This window comes from Exophiala mesophila (assembly GCF_000836275.1).
Source record: "Exophiala mesophila strain CBS 40295 unplaced genomic scaffold supercont1.4, whole genome shotgun sequence".
Lineage (NCBI taxonomy): Eukaryota > Fungi > Ascomycota > Eurotiomycetes > Chaetothyriales > Herpotrichiellaceae > Exophiala > Exophiala mesophila.
The window spans coordinates 4531739-4553984 of NW_015622507.1; the positions used below are offsets into that span (position 1 = coordinate 4531739).

The 22246-nt window shown below is 51.2% G+C and overlaps 6 protein-coding genes across 6 annotated transcripts; 2 read left to right on the forward strand and 4 right to left on the reverse strand.

Annotated features, from left to right (window-relative positions):
- Positions 1 to 13: 13 nt before the first annotated feature.
- PV10_06667 (uncharacterized protein) lies at positions 14 to 1521 on the forward strand. Its single transcript, XM_016371489.1, has one exon. The coding sequence runs from the start codon at positions 47 to 49 to the stop codon at positions 653 to 655; it is 609 nt and encodes a 202-aa protein (XP_016223782.1). The 5' UTR covers positions 14 to 46; the 3' UTR covers positions 656 to 1521.
- A 1725-nt stretch (positions 1522 to 3246) lies between these two features.
- PV10_06668 (uncharacterized protein) lies at positions 3247 to 5855 on the reverse strand. Its single transcript, XM_016371490.1, has 3 exons — positions 5346 to 5855; positions 4368 to 5291; positions 3247 to 4311 (listed from the first exon to the last, which is right to left on the reverse strand). The coding sequence occupies exons 1-3, from the start codon at positions 5464 to 5466 to the stop codon at positions 3716 to 3718; spliced, it is 1641 nt and encodes a 546-aa protein (XP_016223783.1). The 5' UTR covers positions 5467 to 5855; the 3' UTR covers positions 3247 to 3715.
- A 3490-nt stretch (positions 5856 to 9345) lies between these two features.
- On the reverse strand, positions 9346 to 11618 carry PV10_06669 (glutamine synthetase). The gene is made up of 6 exons (XM_016371491.1): positions 11444 to 11618; positions 11334 to 11375; positions 11158 to 11250; positions 10215 to 10719; positions 9763 to 10158; positions 9346 to 9702 (listed from the first exon to the last, which is right to left on the reverse strand). Exons 1-6 carry the CDS (start codon positions 11444 to 11446, stop codon positions 9644 to 9646), a joined length of 1098 nt encoding a protein of 365 aa, XP_016223784.1. The 5' UTR covers positions 11447 to 11618; the 3' UTR covers positions 9346 to 9643.
- Positions 11619 to 12850: 1232 nt separating this feature from the next.
- On the reverse strand, positions 12851 to 17159 carry PV10_06670 (uncharacterized protein). The gene has a single exon (XM_016371492.1). It carries the CDS (start codon positions 16834 to 16836, stop codon positions 13567 to 13569), a length of 3270 nt encoding a protein of 1089 aa, XP_016223785.1. The 5' UTR covers positions 16837 to 17159; the 3' UTR covers positions 12851 to 13566.
- Positions 17160 to 18766: 1607 nt separating this feature from the next.
- PV10_06671 (uncharacterized protein) lies at positions 18767 to 19135 on the reverse strand (the record flags this gene model as incomplete). Its single annotated transcript, XM_016371493.1, has 1 exon — positions 18767 to 19135. One exon carries the CDS (start codon positions 19133 to 19135, stop codon positions 18767 to 18769), a length of 369 nt encoding a protein of 122 aa, XP_016223786.1.
- A 511-nt stretch (positions 19136 to 19646) lies between these two features.
- PV10_06672 (uncharacterized protein) lies at positions 19647 to 21319 on the forward strand. Its single transcript, XM_016371494.1, has one exon. The coding sequence runs from the start codon at positions 20189 to 20191 to the stop codon at positions 21059 to 21061; it is 873 nt and encodes a 290-aa protein (XP_016223787.1). The 5' UTR covers positions 19647 to 20188; the 3' UTR covers positions 21062 to 21319.
- The last annotated feature ends 927 nt before the right edge of the window (positions 21320 to 22246 follow it).

The window sequence follows — 22246 nt, forward strand, 5'->3', positions numbered from 1 at the left end:
TCCATCGATTGACCTCTGTATTCACCTCATAAGACACCTCGCCACCATGGAAGACGGAAAGAACGCCAACCCCCTAATCCTCAACCCTCTCGATCTCCCCACGAGACGACGGCGACCATCAGGCAAAGATGACCATGCAAATGGCATCTCTGCTTTCGCATATCCCCCTCCATCCTTCAGCAACGATCCTTTCGCACGCTCCGCAAGCCCATCGTCGTCCTCGTTGCAAGACTCCGACAGCGACGCAGAAGACGAACCCATTGATACACAGGAGATCTACGATCTCATCTCCACCATGTCCGATCCAGAGCATCCCATCACACTCGGTTCCCTCGCTGTCGTCTCGCTACCCGACATCTCCATCAAACCCACACTCTCCTCTCGACCAAATTCTGACCTTCGCACCGTCACCGTCCTCATCACTCCCACCATCCAACACTGCAGCTTGGCCACCGTCATCGGTTTAGGTGTGAGAGTTCGCCTAGAGGAATCCTTACCTCCCCGATTTAGAGTCGATGTCAGGATCAAAGAGGGAACCCATTCCACCGCCGACGAAGTAAACAAGCAGTTGGCAGATAAGGAAAGAGTTGCTGCTGCCTTGTGGAATCCAACATTGCAGAGCTTTATCAAGAAGATGCTCGAGACTTGTGAGTGAGCATCCGACAAAGACGTTGCTTGTCAAACAAATAAAGAATGCCGAGACGCACTTCAAGAAGCCAGCCTCATCTGAGCAAACCAAAATGATCAACCTCTACACCTCGATGTCACCATCAGTCAAGCTATCGACAGCACCTCCACTGGCCAAACACTCTAGGATGTCCAGCTCGTCGCTCAACGAATTCCAGTCGTGATCAGCCTCGAAACACCCGACCAGACTGACAGTTCACTGCAAGGTGCGGAAATATTATTACCAAAGAATGTGGTGCGAGATATCGATCAGAATCGATCCCGCGAGTAGTCCACTTGTCTTCTGCGTTCACTTCACATCAACTACATATGAATCTTGCTGGCTGGCAGCCTATCGAACTTGTTCGTCACCAAGATCAAACGAAGGACAAGACTCGAGCGACGGTTCATCATTTGAACCAGCTCCTTTAACGCCTACCCAGTCAGCGCCTACCCAGTCAGCGCTGGACTTGGGGCCTTGACTCTCGAACTCTGTTCCCTGTTCTATGACCCTGGGAATCACTCGGTTGGCCATTAATACCTCCAACCACAAAGGCTGTCGCTGTCCTAGCGGCAGCACCCCTGCACACAGTCGCTGTTACGATACTTCTATCACCAGGTATCTTTATGTGTTCATTCACATGACTTCGACCTGAAATAACGCATCGCGACCAATTACTGCTTGAAAACAGGGCATTTGAGTTGTCACTACCAAATTTCCTGTATGAAACTACACACATATCTCCCGTGACAGAAATATAAAGATGAAATCATATGCCTATTCCAATACAAAACAATACATTGCAGTTTCAACGGGCCCCTTTTCGTCTTTGGTCAATGTCACTTGCACTGGCCACGTCATTCTGTACTTTTGTTCGTTCCACGCCCCATATTTGCATGATCAGCATACCAGCATTATAGCGACGAGTCCTCCTATCACACCCAATCCGCTGGCGTTGGACACCGCCGCTGCCAACATACCAGAAGAACCTCTGGCCATTCCTGACTGGTGTCTGAATTTAGACTCTGATTATCTTCATAACATGGATCAATGTGTCAAGGGCTAGAATGATTGGATGCTGAACTCCTAACAAATCTATCAGGGGTGTTTTAATCCTTGGAATGGATCCCATGATGCTAGCGTAGACCCAAATCACCCGGTTAATACGCAGTGGGAGGACTGGCTCTCATCAATGGCCCTAATAATACCTACCTAGTGGTGGTTGACTTGTTTGCATTATGTTGGTTATTAGATATACAAGTCCGGAAGAGCGAACCTGCCACCGACCTCCGTGCTCCGCGGCCGTGGGGCCGAGATCCCCTAGAATCGAGACTCACCAGCGATGGCACGAAAATCTAGCCAGGGTTGTATGGACACGGATGGAGTAGCCCATCCGTCTCGTGTATGAAAGGAGACAATAGAGAGCGAATATTAGGTCTGCAGGTGCAGCCAACCCAATCAGCCATGGCGAGGCTCCCGACGACAGCATATCAACTTTGTATTTTTCTTGGGACGGAAACTATTCCTTCAAGGTTAGGATGACCGGTAATGATTTGGCGTCGAATAGGTTGTCTGGACATATCGAGTGGAATGCATTCATGGAGGGAGGAAAATACAGTAAAGCCAGATGAATATAAAATATCACTCCACAACATTGATTTACCTTTAAGACTCCACAAATCTCTCAACAGAACGGACTACTTGGACAGTCAAGACGTACAACGAAGAGCGTTTGGGTTCTCATTAAACAACCATGAAAAATCACTGGGATATCTGAAGACCATAAAGACTGGTAGGCTGCGAAGAATGAGGTGGTGGGAGGGTTTCGAGAGCAAACAAGGCTCAGGCATCTGGTAGCTCACGTGACAGTCATGGAAAGAGCACGTGCCTGTGAGAGCAAGGACACTCCCCTCATCTATCGCTCTGCGATGCCACTTTCTTTTTTATCTTGATTTGATGACTATGGGGTGAATCATCCGTTGTGGTGTAAGGAACATCTAGTGAATATAGCAAGAGGAATGGAGGTAATAAGTACTAGGTAGTTACCTGATTATGGAGCATTCCTCACCACTATAAGACTAACAATCTACGGAGTAATGCGTTGAGTTTCTTTATTCTTAGGCGATAACGATTTCCCGACAATTATGGATCGCGATTATGCATGTACGGAGTAAGTACGTACATGTTGACCTCGGTTGCTACCTTTGGCTCCTTGGTGTTTTGATTTTCGGCTGGACCGGATCGTGAACTCAAGCAGCCAGGGTCAAATCGGTGAATTAGCAGATGAAGGAGGCGCTTGATAATGTTACGGAGTAGAGTCTAGGAAAAGAAAAGAAGAGGAGATGCAAATCCACTGTGCCTATTTAATTGCCCAGCACGCTAGTCAAGGAGTGCCCGATTGGGGTGATTTGTTTTTTCTGAGCAGAAAGGACTTGCTACCATGAGTGATGGCCCACCCAGGACTTGTGATCAGCGATCTGTCTTCACTTTTCAAAATGGGATGCATAGGCTATCCACCTACCGTCCTCCTCAGGGAAAAGAAATATCAAATCCGCTCGAAACACGAGTGGAGCAATAAACTGACCGTATCATTGTATTTTTCATGTATCTGTAATTTGGGTATCTGTATCTAAGTAAGGATAGGTATGTATATATCAACTTCGTTCTTGGTCGACAAAGCACTAGTGAGAGCCATCTCATCTCAGCCCCACTGCTTACGTCGACGCCACCATAACGGAAAGACAAAACAGGTCTGTCCAAAGCAGAACCATTGCTTGATGTACTTGTTTATCTGTGTGCCAGAATGATCAGGCTCAGCAGGCTCGTGGAAATCAGAATATGCTCCATTCGTCCCCAAATTAGAATAAGGGAATAAGTCTTCGCTAGATCTAGGCAGGTGGGAAAAAAAGGTGAAGTAGTAATAGAAACGATTGAGGAGACTGTGTACATGGGAAAGATGGGTGGACCAGACTCAGTCTGCGCGATAGGAAACCACGTTGATTGCTTGGGAATCCATTTCGATGGTTTCGTCTGTGTTGGTGCTCATGCTCATGCGGCTTTCTCCTTCTCTGCGTCCTCAGCGACCGCGGCAGGTCGGTCATCCTTGGCCACAATCGGCTCATGTACAGGTTCCACAGTCGGCTCTCCACTGCCAGATCCAGTGCTGGTGGTATCTGCATTCTTGAACATCTTACTGTGTCCCTCGATTCCGTGGCGTTGGTCTTGGGATGGATCTGGGTCAACAGATCCTTGGTCCTTGGTTGTTGGTGTCCACGCCAAATAGTCTCTGCGCACCTCAACATAGTCGTAGGCAAATTCGCCGAGCTGATCGTCATCCATACCGAGGAGCTCAGCCTCTTCTGAAGCACGGAGGTGGAGTCCGGGAATAAAGTTGACGAGGTAGGCCAACACGGCGCTGACAACGAAAGAATATGCTGAGCAGGCGACAATGTAGGCGATTTGAATGTAAAGTTGCTTCCATTGACCAATTGGCCATCCGCCCACTTCAGATCCGGTGTTGACACCGTCGAGGCCCACCACATAATCAACGCCGAGGAGGGCGTTGAAAACAAGTCCGACAATACCGGCGACACCGTGCTCAGCGAACACGTCCATGGTGTCATCGATGTGGATCCAGTATTTGACTGTGAATTTTGATTAGTGAATTGTCAATTAAACAAGGGGACGGAGCGATTCTCACTCTTGGTGGCAAAATTGCAAATGATACCAGTAGCGACACCCAGAGCGATGGAACCCCAGGTCTCAAGATAACCTGAAGCAGGAGTGGCGGCAACAAGACCTGAAATGGTTCCTGAACACCAACCAACCATAGACCATTTTCGGGCGAGTCTGAAATCGAGCAGAACCCAGGTGATGGCGGCCATAGTGGCAGTCAAGCTGGAGTTCCAGCATGCCATAACAGCTCTCAGGTTGGCACCGAAAGATGAGCCACCGTTGAAGCCGAGCCAGCCAAACCACAGGAAGACGGTGCCGAGGAGGATGAAGGAGACGTTGTGAGGGCGGAAGTTGAGCATCATCTTTTCCTGTCGCTTTCCCAAAACCATGGAATATGCAAGAGCCGACAGTCCAGAGCCGATTTCGACGGGTCCACCGCCGGCATAATCCATGACACCGTAATTGAAAGCCCATCCATTGGCGTTCCATGCCCAACAGGCTAATGGGTTATAAACAATGGTGGCCCAGAGGAACAGCCAAACCAAAAAGGGAAGAAGACGACCACGCTCAGCGACAGCACCTGCTATGATAGCGGCTGTGACGGCGCAAAATTGCATCTGATAAAAGGCATACAACAGAGATGACACAAGAGGAGAGCCAGGGCTCGGTTGACCCAGAACCTCCTTGAGGCCAAAATGATGCAGATCTCCAATGAAACCGTTGGATGTATTGGTCGAGAAAGTGAGCGAGTAACCCCAGAAATACCATTGGAAGTTAATGACAGATCCAGCCGCCATACACGCCCACATCATGGAGAGTGCAGACTTTCTTCGGGCCAGGCCAGAGTACAGGAAGCCCAGCCCCGGTATCATGACCAACACGAGACATGATGAAAGGATAATATATGCTGTGTCACCGGATTGGTACCATTTGTTCAAGTTTTCGATTCCTGGAACACGGTGTTAGTCTGGGACGGATCATGCGTAATCCATGGATTCCATACTGGAGTCACCACCGGTGGCCTCGTTGGTGGTCAGAGAGTAATCTGCAGGGGCGCCAACCCATGGGTATGAAGCGTAGGAGGGAAGGTATTGGGAGGGTACGGTATCGAGCTCCGACGACATGTTGTTTCTTGAGGACGATTTCTTGCTGGGATGCTGTGGTTACGCCTGACGTAGGCGTCGGTGTGTCTGGGATCCCACTCTGGGGAAGTAAGAGGGGACGTAGTACAACCCCACCACGGTATGTGGACGAGGGCGAAAGTCGTGAGAGGGTAGGAGAGAAAGCGGTGGTGTTGAGGTTATGTTAGGTAAGAGAAATGGCAAGAACGGATGGAGAGTGACAGAGAGTGATGGCAACAGGGCGAAGGTCTTGTTTAACATAGGTCGTTTGGGCCCAGAGTCAGAAACGAAACGCTTTGGCTGATTAAAAAAAGAAAAGTGACGAGCAGCAAAAGCATATGAGGCATGTCGAACAAAAATTGACGCAGGGCGAGGGCGAAATCGGAAAGGCGGTCATGGTCAATTACAGTGCATCATTGTCCACCCATTCCAAGCATGGGAGGCTAGAATCTGGAATGGGATCATGATGGACTTGCACAAGGGTGGCGTGGATCAGTGGAGCGCCAGTCACGTCGATGGTTGAGAACATCCAGCTGGCAGTGTCGGGTGAGCTGGTCAAAGAAAAAAGGTTGTGGGGTCCTGTGAGATGCATGAGGCTAATAGGATGCCGGCCCACCAGAAAGACTTGAAGGACTGGATGAATGGGCTATGCGAACCCTGAATAGAGATCGACTTTGATGAGATGTTGGTGTGATCAACGCCCAGACCAGATGGCCGAGCGTTGACTGGCTCGGAATGGGATTGTTATCGAAGCATTTTCTTTTCCTGTGCTTGTTTTATGCCGTATTCGGGCCTCCTCGCGGACACTACAAACAGGATCATGCATTGGGGCCCGGCTTGGCGTTTGATATCGAGACGAACGAAACGCCGCTTGACTTGAGAGGAGAGGGGTTAAGCGAGAATAAAGCCAGCTTCAACAGTTCAAGCTCTCTTGGCGGTCGTGTTTGGCAGATGCTTGCCTTGGGTCTGGCTTGCTCACCATCCTGGTCTGTGGTGGCCAGGCATGGCCGAATTGTGCTGATCTCGTGGGCGTTTTTCGTTTTGTTCAGACACGTGCTTTTGGGGACACTCATCAGACTCTCCAAAAGTGGTGCATTTGCATTGCTGACCCAAGTTGCACCAGGGTGATTTGCTTCTCGTAATGCCAAGCGCGAGAGAGGAGAGCTGGGAGGCCCGAGAGTTGCTTTTTGTACTCTCGGTAGAGGCATTGACTGGAAGCTGTCAATCGTGGTGTCCGGAGTACCTTGATAGTTGAGAAATAGCCGTGTTACACAATTCGTCGACGATGGAAGGTAACACAGGTATATGTCAGACCAATCAGAATCAAGCCTCTTATCTTGCACTTGGAGATTGAAGGTCAGTCATCATCAGCCATGATCAATCATTGTCAGTCTAGTGGAAGACTCGGACCCGTCAAACGCTCGTAAAGGCCAGTTCTCGGCCAAGTTCCCAAAGTCAAAGTCGTCAGTTCTCGGGTCCTCCAGAAGGGGGCACGGGGGGCAACAGGGAGCACAGGGGCCATCACTGGGCACCGAGGAGGCACCAAGGGGCCTGGGGGCTTTCACTAGGGCCACTGGGGCTTCCCTCGGTTGGGGCTTGGAGGACGCCTCGGGTCCCATGGGGCTGTGTTGTGCCTGCATCTTCCCGAACAGAATGGTGGGGACGGCGCCAAGCCGCGTTAGCGTCGGCTAAATCCTCTGGTCGATGAACTAGTGTCCATCTTGGATCCACTGCCCGCTGCACGCTTATCAGAGCACTCCCATCCAATCATTTGATCAATTATCCTTATCCTCTGATTGGTTCCCGGACAGGCAGCTTCAACTCCGCGTAGGATTTTCAGCTGGACAGCCTTTGACTACACATGTGCACACACACACACAAACCGTCATCGATAATTGTCTGGATTGCTTTTGGATCGTCTCATGTTTACCCCTTATTTCCGGGCGATGCTCGTGGGCCATAGAGACCAAGTTTAGGCGGTTGCTTCCCCGGACCAGTGGACTCGGAGGCTGATCCTGTCGGCCTTCATCATGTATCCGCTTCAACATTACCGACCGTTTCCCGCCTCACCAAGGTAGCGTGGGCAGGTAACTACCTAGGTAACTATGCGTATGCAGACTGCGATTGGCGCCGTCCCCTTGATGGAAGGTACACCCTTTGTCAAAACCACCTCATCACACCATCAAGAAGAAATTCCGATGGTACTTTGTGTCGTCTGTTGTTGAGCATCCACCTCTGCTTCAAAGCTCAGCTTGCTTCGTTTTCTTATCAGCAAGAATTCGTATAGACCAGAGCAGTGCAAATTGTGCAAATTTGCAGAAGCTCCAGTGAGCCTCTAATTTACTATCCAGGCATACTCCGTACTGTGTCGCCTATCTTGTACCTGCCTGTTGGTTAGGTCAAATATCTGGTGCACTTTTTATGTCAGTTGGTGGCAGTCAGACCACATTGAGTGGCGCGTTTCTAGACCTGGCACAATCTAGTTCAAACAAAGGCTTGGACAAGCTGAGACCTGTGATTGTCCACAGCCTCGGCAGGACAAATTGACTAGATGACCAGATGACCAAAGTTGTCACGGTTGTCTCAAACAAAACTGCCGTCTGGTCCATCCTATTCAATTCATCCAAGTTTCTTTTTTATATTGGCACACTCCAATTGTGGGCCCAGAGTCTCGACCACTGGCGGAAAGCATGCGCAAGTACAACTACGGCGGCGGAAGCTAATCAAGACACTCCTCAACCGGATAAGACCAACAAGTATGTTCGTGATAGGAGCGGAATCCACAGATTGCCCCTTCAGCCTCACAGGAACACAGGGACCATGCCATGGGCCATGGCATTTGATTGATGCTATTTGGCCCGGGGGGCGGAGCTCCATATGCGGACCATGCCATGCCATGCGCCTGTCCACTGGCCACTGACCACTGACGTTGAGATACCTTATCAGCGCTGGCTACAGTATGCACATACTGAGCCTGGCCGACCACCAACAGACCCCGGACATCCGACAACGGATGGTCGAGCCAGGCAGGCTCGGCCCATTATTAGCGACCTCGCAAGCCTAGCATCCATCTGTCAGAATTCTTTTGCTCTGGTCTCTTACAAGCATCAAGGAGCCCTGGTGCCTGGTCTGGCCCGACCTGTCTGATCATCTCATGCACCTTGCAGCCTGATCAAGATCGCCTGTTTTGCAAAGCCATGGCAAGGATCAACAGACCCTTCAGGCTGGCTACGACCAAATCCATCCCATGCGACCTGTCAAGCTTGTCTGCCACACAGCACAACACAGCCTTGGACCTACCACGTGCGGAAAGGTCTGCTTACAGGATGCATATGATCCTTCCCTCGTTTGGTATCCTACCACAAACATTGTCTCACTCGCTCTGCACTGAGTCTTCCTAGCTTCCGTCTTTTTCCCCAGATCTACAATATGCTGTACCTAGCTAGCTCATTCCCCATTGTTTACAGCCTGCTGAGTCATTTCTGCATATCTACCCCATTGGCTTACCACACACACAGTACGTGTCACTGTCACGGACCATCTGCCCATCGTTGACAAGGAGTTCGTTGGTGGAGACAAGATCGTTGAGTATTTGCTGGCGGATTCTTGCAAGATGGCCGAGCTTCTGAACCAAGGGGATCCCTGGGCTGCAACCGTCTTTAGTCTTTGAAAATTTGCCTGCGTCTCCCTGCACATTCAATACGACCCAAGGGTCTGGGTCTGGGGCAAGACATTGAGTACAGGAGAATCTGGGGTTGTCGGCGTCTGGTTCAGGGTCATTCAATAGCCGACAGTCGATATCGAAGCGCATGCAGCATGTCACCAACATCCAAGCTACTGTAGGACAAACAACAAAATCAATCACATAGCATGTCCACAAGATGTCAGAAATTGGTATCAATTTGTCACATCTACTCGCAAATCTCCACGCCTCAAGGCGATGAGCCCTTTGGCTATAGATGGATCTAGCTCTTCTTGTTGGTCTGAACAGCAAACGCTAAGTGCGCGCACACTGAGATGGAGGTTGGCTGGCAAGCCCCGTGGCCTCAATTTTTAGATGAATGGGAACGAGTCGCTCATATATGTCCGTCAAAAAAACGCCAAAATCCCTTGCGTGGCAACTGTCTTGAAATGCTTTCCTTTCCCGCATTGACAGCCTGCGCCAGTACATCACACTCGTCTAAAACTTCTCCTCGGGGAGGGCACCGTACATGGTCTCGACGATGATACCGGTGATTTCTAAGTGAACAAGTCAGTTTTAAATTCACAAGGCCGATGGTCTGGCAGTGCAAAACTTACGGTAGGGGTCCGCGTTTGAGGCGGGTCGTCGATCCTCGAAGTATCCCTTGCCTTCCCGAGCGCAGGCACGGGGAATTCGGACTGAGGAACCTCGGTTGGCAACGCCCCAGGTGAATTTGTCGATGCTCGAGGTCTCGTGGGCACCAGTCATACGCTCGTCATTGCCTTCTCCGTACACCTTGATGTGCTCAACGTGACGCTTCTCGAGCTTCTTCATCGCCTCCTCAATGTACTTCATGCCACCCTCCTCACGCATCTCCTTGGATGACACGTTGGAGTGGAGGCCAGCACCGTTCCAGTCACCAGGGATAGGCTTGGGCTTGAATGTAACCTTGGCACCGAATTCTTCGGCGATACGGTGAAGGAGCCATCGGGAAACCCAGAGTTGATCACCCACTAATAAACAGGTCAGTCAGAGGTCACGTGTGAATGCTGCAGCCTCGGAAACTTACGGTTAATACCCTCGCAGGGGCCAACTTGGTACTCCCACTGGGCGGGCATGACTTCTGCGTTGGTTCCGGAGATCTCAATGCCGGCGTACATGCAGGCCTTGTGGTGAGCCTCGACAATATCACGGCAGTAGACCCGGCCAGTGCCAACACCACAGTAGTATGGGCCTTGAGGTCCGGGGAAACCACCCTTGGGCCAGCCATACGGCCACCCATCGGCGCCAAGAAGAGTGTACTCTTGCTCCAAACCAAACCAAACTTCGTGCTCGGCATATGCGTCCATCAATCGGGCGGCCTCATGACGGTAGTTGAACTTGTTTGGTGTTCCATCAGGATCCCAAGTCTCGCACATGACGAGGACGTTGTCACCTAGACGGATTGGGTCGGGGTACATGGCCACAGGCCGGATGTAGACATCGGAGTTGTCGCCCGGAGCTTGGGCGGTGGAAGAACCGTCAAAGTTCCATTCGGGGAGGTCGTCGACGGATTTGGGAGCCTTGTTCAGGGTCTAGAAGGTGCCAAGTCAGCGGGAACACGTTCTGCAAGTAATATCAATTTGAGTGTGTCAATTTGCCGGTGGCCCGCGCTTGAGAGGCGAATGTTTCCAAAATAGCCTTCGCCTATTGACGTCGTGCCGAGAGATCGGCCAAAGCCGCAAAAGGGTTTGGTGGGTGGGCACGAAAACAGATTCCGGCGGAGCATTTTCGGTTTCTGGCCGAATGAGCCACCGTCGCCCCATGACACGCCCTAGTGCACCGCCGCAACCAGGAAGGCGTGGGGAATCCCGGCCCTCAATGCATGAGCGCAGCGACAAATAAATCGCTGTCACTCGTGTTTCAGGGCCAAATCGTTGGGAGTGTTGATAATGTTGATGGGGCAGTAGACGCAATCGACACTCCAGGCAACCAGAGGAAGAAAGGAGATTTGGAGATTGGAGGTTGCATACCTTTGTCTTATTTCTCAGGCCATTGGATCCATCAATCCAGATATATTCAGCGAGGACCTTGCCCTTTTGGTCCAATTTCATGTATTTTTCCAACTAAAAAATATCGAGTTAGCGGGAAAGTGGTATGCAAGAGGAAGGAGGCGGATAGCACAGCTCTGACAGGAGAGAGGGCTTACGTTGGCGGCATTGGAAATGATGGTGGATTCTCCGTCCCCAGGCTGCGATAAGGAGTTAGTGGGCGCTGATTGAGCTTGAAGCGGTGGTAGCCGCGGGGTAAGAGACATACCATGATGATGGAGGTGATGAGGGTCGACGAGGGAAATAATTGAGATGGATGGAATTGAGGGAGGCTGCAAATGCAGTATAGTGAAATGAGAGTGAAAAGAGAAGAGCTGTTTTTGAGTGGAATCTGCGAGAGATAAAAGAGTCCAAGATATGGAATTGAGAGCGGTTGATAACGGGCAAGGAAGTGGGTTCTGGAGAAGACCAGAAGCAATAATATACTGCCGATGTGCCTTGGAAGCAGTGCCTATCCTGGCATCACTAGTCAAGCAGAGAAACTCGGCCTAGAAGCCCCGATTGTGGATCACTTGTGCCCCCCCCCCTCGGCCATTCGGGCGACAGGCCCTCACGCCCCTGTATGGAGGTGGGAGGGCAGCCACGGAGCTTTGGGATCACAGCAAACTAAAGGTTTCCCCACCAGTTTCCAGCTTGACAGAGGTGGCCGAGGGGGCCTTGAGTAAGGTTAGGTCCCTAGTACCTTGTCACTATGAACATGCCTACACGTACGCATAAGCAGAGACCCTGATGGTTGCCATGAGTTCCCCGGGCCTCTCTCGAGCATAGGTCACTTCTTGGGTGACGATTCGCCGCCAATCTTGGGGGTCTTCACCCCAACTTTGATGCACCTACCCCCGGTCGCACCCCTCCAGGCTGGCAGCTGTAGCCTACCGGAGGCCGCGAGTCTGCCGTTTCGCTCACCCGATGGTCAATCGGTTGACCGGCCCTTCGATCGTGCTAGGGTAGAGGAGGATTCAACATTTTGCTTCTCGAGTCACCTAGCTCGGCATTGGCTTGGTTGACGTATGATGCAACACCATTGTTTTTCTGTTTGTACTCGGACAGGATTTGGTAGTCAGACTCGTGTCATTCTCACGAGAAATATCCACTCTAGACGACACTGACTGGTTGTGCACTTCGAACGACAGAGTCAGGAGCTTTGTCACTCAGGCGGCGGTGTGAGCTGGGAGCAGCTGGATATGGAAGTACTAGGTACTGCCTGAAGGTCGAGGGTCAATGGCCACGCGGGGTGAACACCCGAGCAGTGATCGTAGCTTACCCATAGGCTGGGCTTTGCTGGATTGGCCACACCCCCGTCCCACCCTTGGAGCTCGCCAGATGTGTCTCGGTGCCCTTGGAAGGCCTTCCTCCCCACCAATAATCATTACCCGCCCACCAGTCGGTTCCTGAAGATAAGGAATTACTTGAACATGACTCGATCGCAATTGCTCATCGAATATCAACACTCGCGTCGGCCCAGCTTTTGGTTGCAGCCCAGACATCTCGCTGGTACCTAGGTACGCATCATGGTATTGATGCATATTGTTATGGCGGCAGATATGGGTGGTCATACCCATCATCATCTTCGTCGCTACTACTAGGACGATTAATTCCTAGTCTAGCTAATTCAGTTTACGGAGCGGGAGGATCAAAATGAATCTGACTTTGTTTCTTTACTCCTTCCGCCACTTACTACTGCTATGTGCAACCAGTAACTGCGACACAGCTCTTTTTCCTCAGACTTTTTCTTATTCGTGTCACACAATTGTTCCTTCTTCTGTTCGTCTCGCTCTTACCACTTCTACATTTGATTACATCCAACATCTCATTACAAAATATTTGGTTACATAGTTCGTACAATGGGGTATCTAACAAAAAAGACCAGTTCCTTATTCTCAACACCAATAAAACGTCTCGCATATCGGCTTCCCTCACTACGAAGAAACGACGGGTGGCGCAGAAATTTCTCGTTGAAATCCCCTTGCTCTGGTAGGTGCACATCCTTGGTGGCGTCACTTAGTTGTTATTCCCGTGTCGGCGTTGTGGGTAGGGCTCGAAAATCTCCACTTGGCGCTTTGGTTATGCACCCTGGCCACCATCTTATCGCACACTTCCCATTGGCCTCTTTCACCTTCGACTAATGCGAATGACATACGGAGTTGCTGGCCCCGAATGTGGAGATGCCGCCATCCTTCAGGGTCGCAACCTTAGTGATGGGTTTTGTTTTTGAGAATGTCAAACCGCATCTTCAAATCATGCCACCGTCTCGTGAAATCACTTCTGATCACCTCGCAAGCTGCGGTCTGCTGCTTCACACCTTGAGATTGCTTCTCGCGTGTGTACAGAATCTCATCGTGTGCGCGCACGCCCCGGCTTGGTCGTTGTCGTGTGTTGACGTGCCTCCTTGTTCCATAGTCTTTTACGCTCTTCCTTTTCTCGACCTTCGCTGACAAGGTCCTTTTCATAGGTGGTCCATTTCCGCAGAGCATCTTCGCGAACAGAATCAACATCTTGTGTATGCACAGGATTGTCCATAGCTGACCGCGCCTTCTCCTCGTCTTTCAAGTCTTGAATGTCTCGTTGGCCTTGGGCGATTCTCGCCCTTCGAACCCACCGGTCCGTTTTCTCCGTGTCTCGCAGCCGCCGACGCAAGCTATTGTATGTACCCTTGATCGTGTAAGCACCCAGACCGAGAATTCCAGAGATGGGTTTCAGCACCAATCCACCGAAGCCTCGAGCGATGCCTTTGGGAAGTCCTGACACCCCTTCCTCCTGCACCTCGAGATACGGCAATCGAACGATGCCAGTCAAGCCGTCGTATAATCCAAAGTAGAATTCAGTTCCGGCTGCTTGGACTCCGCTTCGAAATCCTGTGATTCTCTGCGGTGTCGGTCGCACGGTTTTGTCCCCGTATAATTTTGGCGCATTGTGAAATCCAAGGGCGGCTGCTGTCCACATCCGAAACGGCATCTGTGCAATGGCTTTTCCTGAACGGCCCATCCCTTGGCCAACGTCCCGGAGGACGGCTATAAAGACAGGACGATCGTTCGAAGAACTGGTCTCCGTTCTTGACAACCCCGAGACAACGCCTAGAGGCACATCCTCTCTCGGCGAATGGGTGAATGGGAGCTTTGGCGGTTCAGCTTCGCCCTCGAGGTTCAGACTTCTCCTCAATCTCGCTTGTTCTTTGTGTTGCTCTTCAATGCTCGTGCCGCGCGTGGCATAAGCTATGCGGCCTGGTATCACGACGGCGTCAGCGATTGACTTTCGTTTGTGCTTATGCCGTCGTCGTTCGTATTTCGCGATGTCTTCCTTAGTATGCTCATGCATATCGCACAATTCATGAAATGCTTCCACAAAGCTGTTTACGATGACACCTCCGGCGCCGGTGATTGGTTCGCCAGGACCCTGAAAGTCTGTCCAGTGCCGAAATTTCCTCAACCGCAGATCCGACCAACGAAGATGTCTGTTTGAGACAAGGATATCTGCCGCCAGCGCCGACAACTTGGTGTTGGTGTGTCGAACATTCCAGACTGCAACCCTGTCGGGGAAAACGCTACAGCGCAATGCATCCAGGTCAAGCGCCCTGTGGAATGAATCTACGGCGTTTTCGGCTCCGTCACCTTCCTCCTCGATATCTTTGGCGATGGCTTCAGCATTGGCTTTTGCTGAGGGCTCCAGACACTCAAGGATACCTCGGGCAAACTTGTCACTGTCTAGCTTCTTGAGTGGAAGAGATTCTCTCGCCCCGGCACCAGCTTTGACCACCATGGCACCCCAGAAAGGCTGGTCGCCGAAAAAAGGCACAATCAGCGTGGGCTTGCCGTAACGGAGTCCAGCAGCTGTCGTGCCAGCTCCACCGTGATGAACAACGGCGTCAACCTTGGGGAAAAGCCAGTCGTGGGGGATATTGTCGACCATGAAGACGCCATCTGGTTTGTCGAGTCCATCGCCCATGCCTCCCCAACCTCGACTGATGACGGCGCGGACATTGGCCTTTGCCACGCCCTCGAAAATGATCTTGGTGAATGCCACTGGATCATCAATCCCAGCAATGGATCCAAACCCTATGTAGACGATGGGACGATCATCTGACCTCTCCAAGAACCTGGATAGGTCTTCCTGAGGTTCGTAAGAAGAAGCCAGATCGAGAAAGACGTATCCGGCAATGTCGATCTCGGGAACCCAGTCGCTAGGCTTGGGGACTAGGCCTGGAGACCACAGATAGGTGGTGGGGACTTTGAGACGTGAGAGCTGGCCGGGAGCCCACAGCGTCGAGACAGGGTCCAAACCGAGGGTTTGAGTGCGAAACTTGTTAACGAGGTCTCCCAGTCCCTGCCAGGTCATCAGATCGACCAACGGGTAGCTCATGAAGTTGGTGTAACTTTGATCGACATTGGAGGCCTTGATGTTGGCAAGAGGGTGGGGGAATGCCTGTGTGGGAGAGTAAGGAAAGGTGAATACTAGGTGGAGAGGAATGGAGAGTCGTTCGGCACAATGATAGTGTGCAAAGGAAGGCGGATTGGCAATGATTGCGTCGGCCACAAATGGAGACTTGTTACCCATCATCTCGAGATTGGCGGCATCAGTTTCATCATCGGTTGCATTGATACAGGCTCTCCAGAAGCCTTGGAACATGCGATACATGGATTCGCGACGCTTGCCGACCTCTCCCGCCTTGACGGTCTCGAGAGAAGGGATCAAGCCTGGATTCTTGACCATGAAAGCCATCAACTCCGAAGGGTCACCACCAATGGAAAAGAACTCGAGGCCAATTTCTTCTTGAACGAATTTCTTGAAAGTGGGATGAGTGGCAATCCTGACACGGTGGTGGTATTTGTCTCTCAGAATACGACCAATCTTGAGGAAAGGTTGGATATCACCGCGACTCCCGATGACCATGATGACAATGTTGAGACGGGGAATTTGAATCTTTGATTTTGTCTGATCAAAGTCAATCTTGGCCTGTTGAGCGGCCTGTTGCGCTTGTTTAAAGTGTGGTCTGAGGTGGTTTTCGAGAGTGGTGCCTAAAGCTTTAGCTAGATAACCAGTATTTGCGGTCTCTTTGACTGAAATATTGAGTCTTCCATCCTTTGCAACGCGGCCTGACGACTGGAAATGTTCATTGCCGAGCGTGAAGCCCCGATGTCTAGGATGGCGCTGAACACGGTTGAGCTCTGACTTGGATAAGGGTGTTCTGTCTGGCACGGTAGACGACTTCTGCAGGGTTGAGAAGTTGGGTAACTCGAGCGATTCTTCCTGTTCAGAGGAGTCAGAGGACATTCTGAACCTGAAATAATCTCTGGCATTGCCAGAAGGGTTGTTCGTCATGGAACGGTGGAGTTTTAAAGAGTCCACTGTTGTTGGCGCAACAGGCTGTGGGATTTCTGTCTCAAACTTGGGAGGCAAGGACGGTCTGTTGGCGCCTTGCACCTTTCCCTCCTCTTGATCTCGTTTGTTGTCACCATTGTGTAGGGTGATATTTGATCCACGAGACTTCTTACTATCACGGAATGAGTCGGAGGTGGGATACGGGAAACTTGTGGCTGGAGGCTCAGAGACGGGGCTTTCCTCATATTTTATAGCGGCTGAAGCGGTTGGAGTGAGGGATGGTGCCATTGATGCTGTGATGGAGGAAAGAGGGAACCCTTGAAGAACCCTTGAAGGGGTTGTGGAGGGATAGATAACAGCAGGCTTCCTTTACCGCATGACGGAGGTTCGAATACGTGACATGTGAAGGAGCGCCTTGCCGTTTCTCTGCTAAATCAAATTAGTTTTGGGGTATAATAAGGGTAAGATTGTTTTGGGCGTGTGAGAGAATCAAAATTGGAGAAGGCCATCTAGTCATCGTTATGTAGGTAGGTGATCTGGATACGGTGTGAAAAGTGTATGTTTGTTGGGTGTGACCTGGACGAATGATGAAATCCCTCGCAAGATCCTGGGTGCCTGCGGTGTCTGCGTACCTGGAAAATAAAGGGAAGGTGTGCGTCATTGCCATTCTTGAGATTGTCACTCTCCGGGGCTCCCGCTCTTCCGGTCTGTACCTTGACTTAATCATCAATGTGTCCAATAGCAATTCGAGTATCTCATGGGTGTTGGGGGTCAAGAATCTCGGGCTAGGTGGCCCGGCAGACCTCTAGGACGGATGTCTATGGAGTCCTACAGCCAAGTGTCGTCTCTTCTTTAGGTGCTTAAGGTGGACGCCCATCAAACAGAATCAAGGAAGGGAAAGTGTGCTGATTGATGGTTGGTTGAGCTTTACCAGTGGTACCAGGTCACGTACGTATGGTAGCTCGTAAGTATATCAGATTCTGGAAGATGAATATTTTCATGGCTATTCCCTTTCGACGCTGGGTGATGTCGTTACGTGCGAATGATCTTATTTGTAGCGACGACATCATGCCTAGATATACATATTGTATATACAAACACACGGCTATGACAGCCACTCTGAGAAGGAGGGACAGTTGTATTATTATGCCGCTGCGTGATCCTGAATAGGTACATTGGGCCGATATACAGGAATATTATGTGGGTGTAGGTACTCGGACTGCGTCGTCTGTTGAAACCCAAGGTCACGAGCCAGCTTCATCACCAAACTCGGTTGATATTCATAAATGAGAAACAAATGCATGCCCTAGAATAATCTACAACGATAGACAGGCCCCAGAATCAGAATCTCTATGAATGGCGGGCCCTCCCGTCTCGCGCCTCGTGCTTCATCCCTCAACCCCCCGAAGATTGGGGTCTATTTGTGGCTCCAGGGGCCTGAGGACGACCCGAGGACCCTGGGGCACACCTAAAACACCATCAGTGAACCCCCTTCGTTGATTGTGGGTTATTATTAGACTTGTCGCCGGGCCTCAAAACCGAGCCAAACCAACCATCCTGACCATGCTATCAAATTCTCTTCGTCAGTGATCCAAATCGCACACTTTCTCTGCCTATCCCATTCCACATGCAGCCACCAGATACCAACAGGTGACATGCAATGTTCTCTGTATGCATATGCACGTCAATCGCAAGAGCAGGAACTGGAGACGTGTCCCCTCGTCCCTGACCTTGCACCAACCCGTGCCCGCAATGAACGCTAGTTCGCCGGGCCAGCCAGGGCTGATTGATGAAAAGACGATTGATTTCCACTTTCCACGCTGCCCCCACCAAGGCACCTTCCCTCCTCTCTCTAACCCCATCTTCATATGTTCCTTCCTTCTTTCGACCCATTGGCGAGTCGGGCAACCGCATCCCACACCTCGCAGCCCACAACTCAAGTCGTGGCTTCCCCTCCAGGGCGACAACATCACAAGCCAGCAACGTCATTCGTTCATTCGTGTCTTGGGTCTTGTCGTGTCGCGTCGCGTCTTCTTCCAATCTTCTTCCTCACACGCCTGCGTCTGTCTGTCTGCACCACGACTTGCTCCATCTCACCCTTCAAGGATGATGCTTACTCGGCCTGGCTGGTCCGTCATCTCTTCTCTTATGCTGATGACACATCCACAGCCCTAATGCCACACTGCCACCCCTCTTTTCGCGACCCTGGCTGACTCTATCAGTCGTCATCTGCGTGTTGTCTCTGGTTCTCTCGTTTTCCTTGTTGCCAGGTCCTCCTGACTTGATGGAGCCTCGCTTCGATTCCTTCTTTGATTCGACTTTGGGGGTAACCGGCCGGAAACAGGGATGCTGCCTTACACAGGTCGTACATGATTCGACTAGTTTCCAACCTCTCCTGCTCTGGCAGTGCCGTCCAGACCACATTCACGTTGGCCCACCTTGATGTTGGGTGTGTCTGGATATATTCGTTGTGCGCCCGTCGAGCAAAGTTCTTGAAGTTGTCAAATCTGGGTCCTGTCAGGTTGAGTTTGGCCTGCAACTCAGCTGGCGTATCACGCAGCCTAATGGGTGATGTGTTGACACTCATATCGGACCGGTGGCAATGGAGGGGTTCGGCAGGCAACAATGGAAAGAATGGCTGTGTGATGGACGATGAGCTGATGCTCGAGCATACATCAACATGACATGTCTAAGAATGAGCATGCACTTTTCAGGCTTGGTTGAACCACATACCAACTCCAGCAAGGTCATCAAAGACATCGGACACCTGTGACCAGGTCCCTGGTGTTCTCGCTCCCTGCGCTTCCTACGCACTATGAGCACCTTGCAAACTCTTATTTCCAATTGGTACTGATTTCACACCACATTTGCCCGCCAAGTCACAGGGCTGTCCTTCCGAGTCCTCCACAAGCCGGACGTATAACGGCTGTTAGCTGCCGCTCTGGGGCCAGGGAGCCCCGGCATGCCGTCCAAATGGCAGGGATCACTATGTTAAAAAAGACCCCTCCAAGGACGCTCATTCTCACCGGCTTCTGGACTCGCCTATAGGTGGGGCATTTTCCCTCATTTGGGTTTCTGTCTGCGACGCCCCGAAGTGCTAAATTACGGCCCCAATCGCAACTGTCACTGGGCCATCAATGGGGCCTAGGGCATCGTGGGAACTCACCACATCCAATTGCCGCCGTGCGTTCTTCTCAGACGCTTATCCCTTGGGCTGACACCAAACACTTGTGACTTCAAACACCTCCTGTTTCAACCTCACCACCGCCTCTGTCGAACCTACCTGGATCATTCGACCAATATTGCGAGTGTTGCAGAATGGCCCCCGGACCATCCCATCCGTCATGCCTGCTCCTCGGTACCGTAGAATACTCATTTCTCCCTGTCAGGACTACTCTTCCTCCTTTGCCTTTCCTTTGAATCCTGTCTCCCACGCATCTTACAGTGCAAGTGCCCATTGCACAGTTCCTCGACATCTGACAACGCCTATGGTTCGGATCTTGCTGGCAAGACTCGCCCTACGACCACGACGCTACGACTGACGACTGACGAACTCCCACAACCACGTCATCGGGCTGGCCCGACATCTGGATTGACACGAACTGCTATCTACGAACACGATTCCAAGACGGTCAAAAAAATGCCCAACATGTCCACCAAAACTCTTATTCTACCCTCAACTTACCCGTCCCATCTCTCGCCATCGAACCTTGCTTCTCACCATCGCCTTAGGGCCCGGGCCAATATTACTCTACACATCGTGAGCCTAATCACCAGTCTGACATCAATCTCTCTGTTCTCCGCCGCAATTCCACGTTGGAATGCTAATTTCTTCCACAATTCCGGACCTAATCGAGGAGACTGGACTGATGGCATCTCTTTGGGCCCGCTGTGCTTTGCCTTTGCATATCACACCATTGTCCTCATCTACGGGTTAATTCGCATGCAACGGCAAGCAACTGGGTCTTCTTTTTCTCCCTCACGCCGATCCCTCACGATTCATACAGCCACGTCTGTTCTAGTCATGACTAGCCTAGCGCCGTGCCTCTTTATCGCAGGCTACGGTTCTCTGTTCCGTTTCTGGCAGCCAGCCATGAGAACCCAGTCGGGGGTTGTGGTTTGCAACCTCTTGAACGTGTTCGCCCGTGAATGTGAACCGGTTCTGTACATTGTGGGCAGTTTGCAGATTGCAGGGATTGTTTTCGGCGCCCTGTTGTGGGTTCTACACCTCACACTAGTGTTGTTGTCCCTCCGAGACCTCAGGCGCCACAAGCTGGTCAAGCAGCTACAGAGGGAAAAGCTAGCACATTATGAGAATGCGGGATGGAGGAGAGCTTCTGACCGTCAAAATTTGACAACGAGGTCTTCTTCAGGCAGCCCACAAGTTTCGCACCAAACTCCTCGTCAGCACCTTAACATGCCACCGCAGGCTAGGTTGAAGACAAATTCGCGACCCAACTCGCCCCCTCCCTCTGACGAGAACGGAGTTTCACCTAACACTCAACGTCGATAGATTCCCGTCCTGTCGGTGCAATGGCCTAAAATGGATTTTTGGACGGCAGCCGAGACAAGGGTGACGGAAGAGATTGATGAAAATTCGAATGCGATGTGAAACATCCTCGTAATGCGTTGATACATCCTTTGAGCTGCCCAAAAACCCTAGCCTATATCGCTACTGAGATCCGCATACGCATACTTGTACGCATGCGCAACTTGCATCAATTAGGCGACCGCGAAGCGAGATGAAAGTACCCAAGTATGAATCGATCAAGCCTCGTCTGTGGGCCTTTGTGAGCGACAAGGATTGAGGATCCTTGTGGGCCGTGGCTGCTGTGGGTGACGCGACACAGTCTCGACAGAAGGGCACGAGTGTCAACCCTGCAACGATGAATGATGATAGGTCTAGAACATGCAAAGCAAATCCAATCGAATGTGCCACTCGGAACTACCTTTCCCGGCCGATCTCGAGTCTGTGTACATATGCATTTCGACACCAGACGCCAGATTTTGATCGTCCACCCAAACTCCCCCCGCAGAGTCACCAGGGAACCCCAGCGCGGAAAGTACAAATCTTGAGACGGGACGGGACGACTCGGCTGCCACGACCGAGACAACTTTCAACACCGCAACAATTGGTCGCATTCAAATTCTGGAGTAAACTCTCGCGAGTCCGAGTATGTATATCGAATACGACCAGATGCTTCTTTGCCAGCCTCCACAGTCAACATATCACCCAAACACCAAGCATGTACCCCCAGTACTTTTCTTTTTAGAGACTGCAGACTGCGCCATAAGTCATTGGCACACCTGACGGGTAAGCGAACCTTTAGCCTGGTCTCGGACTCCTCCCGGAAGACTCTCGCCTACCAGAGCCCCTCAGCCCCACTTTCCCATCAGATTCTGGTAACAGTTCGTGATGTTGTATCTTGGAAACAGTAGGGTTAAGGGAATGACTATTATTGATCGACGATTCTCCGAGGGTTAATCTTCGTGATAGCGTTCACAGTTCGACAATGCATACGGAGTATGCCACGACATGCTGAGGGCTTGAAAGCCGACTTTTGTGTACACGTACACACGTACCATTTATTGGACCTGATGACTGTTCCGACGACGAGTGTTTTTAGAGGGGTAGAACTTAGAACAGCCGGGCCTCGTCTCGTTTCGCCTCATTTCGCCTTCTCTCCGGATTCGCCTC

What these genes read in the sequence shown, in the direction of transcription:
- PV10_06672 (XM_016371494.1), top strand. Translation starts at nt 20,189, where the DNA reads ATGCCCAACATGTCCACCAAAACTCTTATTCTACCCTCAACTTACCCG.
- PV10_06667 (XM_016371489.1), top strand. Translation starts at nt 47, where the DNA reads ATGGAAGACGGAAAGAACGCCAACCCCCTAATCCTCAACCCTCTCGAT.
- PV10_06668 (XM_016371490.1), bottom strand. Translation starts at nt 5,466, where the DNA reads ATGTCGTCGGAGCTCGATACCGTACCCTCCCAATACCTTCCCTCCTAC. An exon ending in GGCCACCGGTGGTGACTCCA is followed by an intron (nt 5,292 to 5,345) that starts GTATGGAATCCA and finishes ACCGTGTTCCAG; the next exon opens with GAATCGAAAACTTGAACAAA. An exon ending in TTGCAATTTTGCCACCAAGA is followed by an intron (nt 4,312 to 4,367) that starts GTGAGAATCGCT and finishes CAAAATTCACAG; the next exon opens with TCAAATACTGGATCCACATC.
- PV10_06670 (XM_016371492.1), bottom strand. Translation starts at nt 16,836, where the DNA reads ATGGCACCATCCCTCACTCCAACCGCTTCAGCCGCTATAAAATATGAG.
- PV10_06669 (XM_016371491.1), bottom strand. An exon ending in GCCTGAGAAATAAGACAAAG is followed by an intron (nt 10,720 to 11,157) that starts GTATGCAACCTC and finishes GGCACCTTCTAG; the next exon opens with ACCCTGAACAAGGCTCCCAA. An exon ending in CTCAAACGCGGACCCCTACC is followed by an intron (nt 9,703 to 9,762) that starts GTAAGTTTTGCA and finishes TTGTTCACTTAG; the next exon opens with AAATCACCGGTATCATCGTC.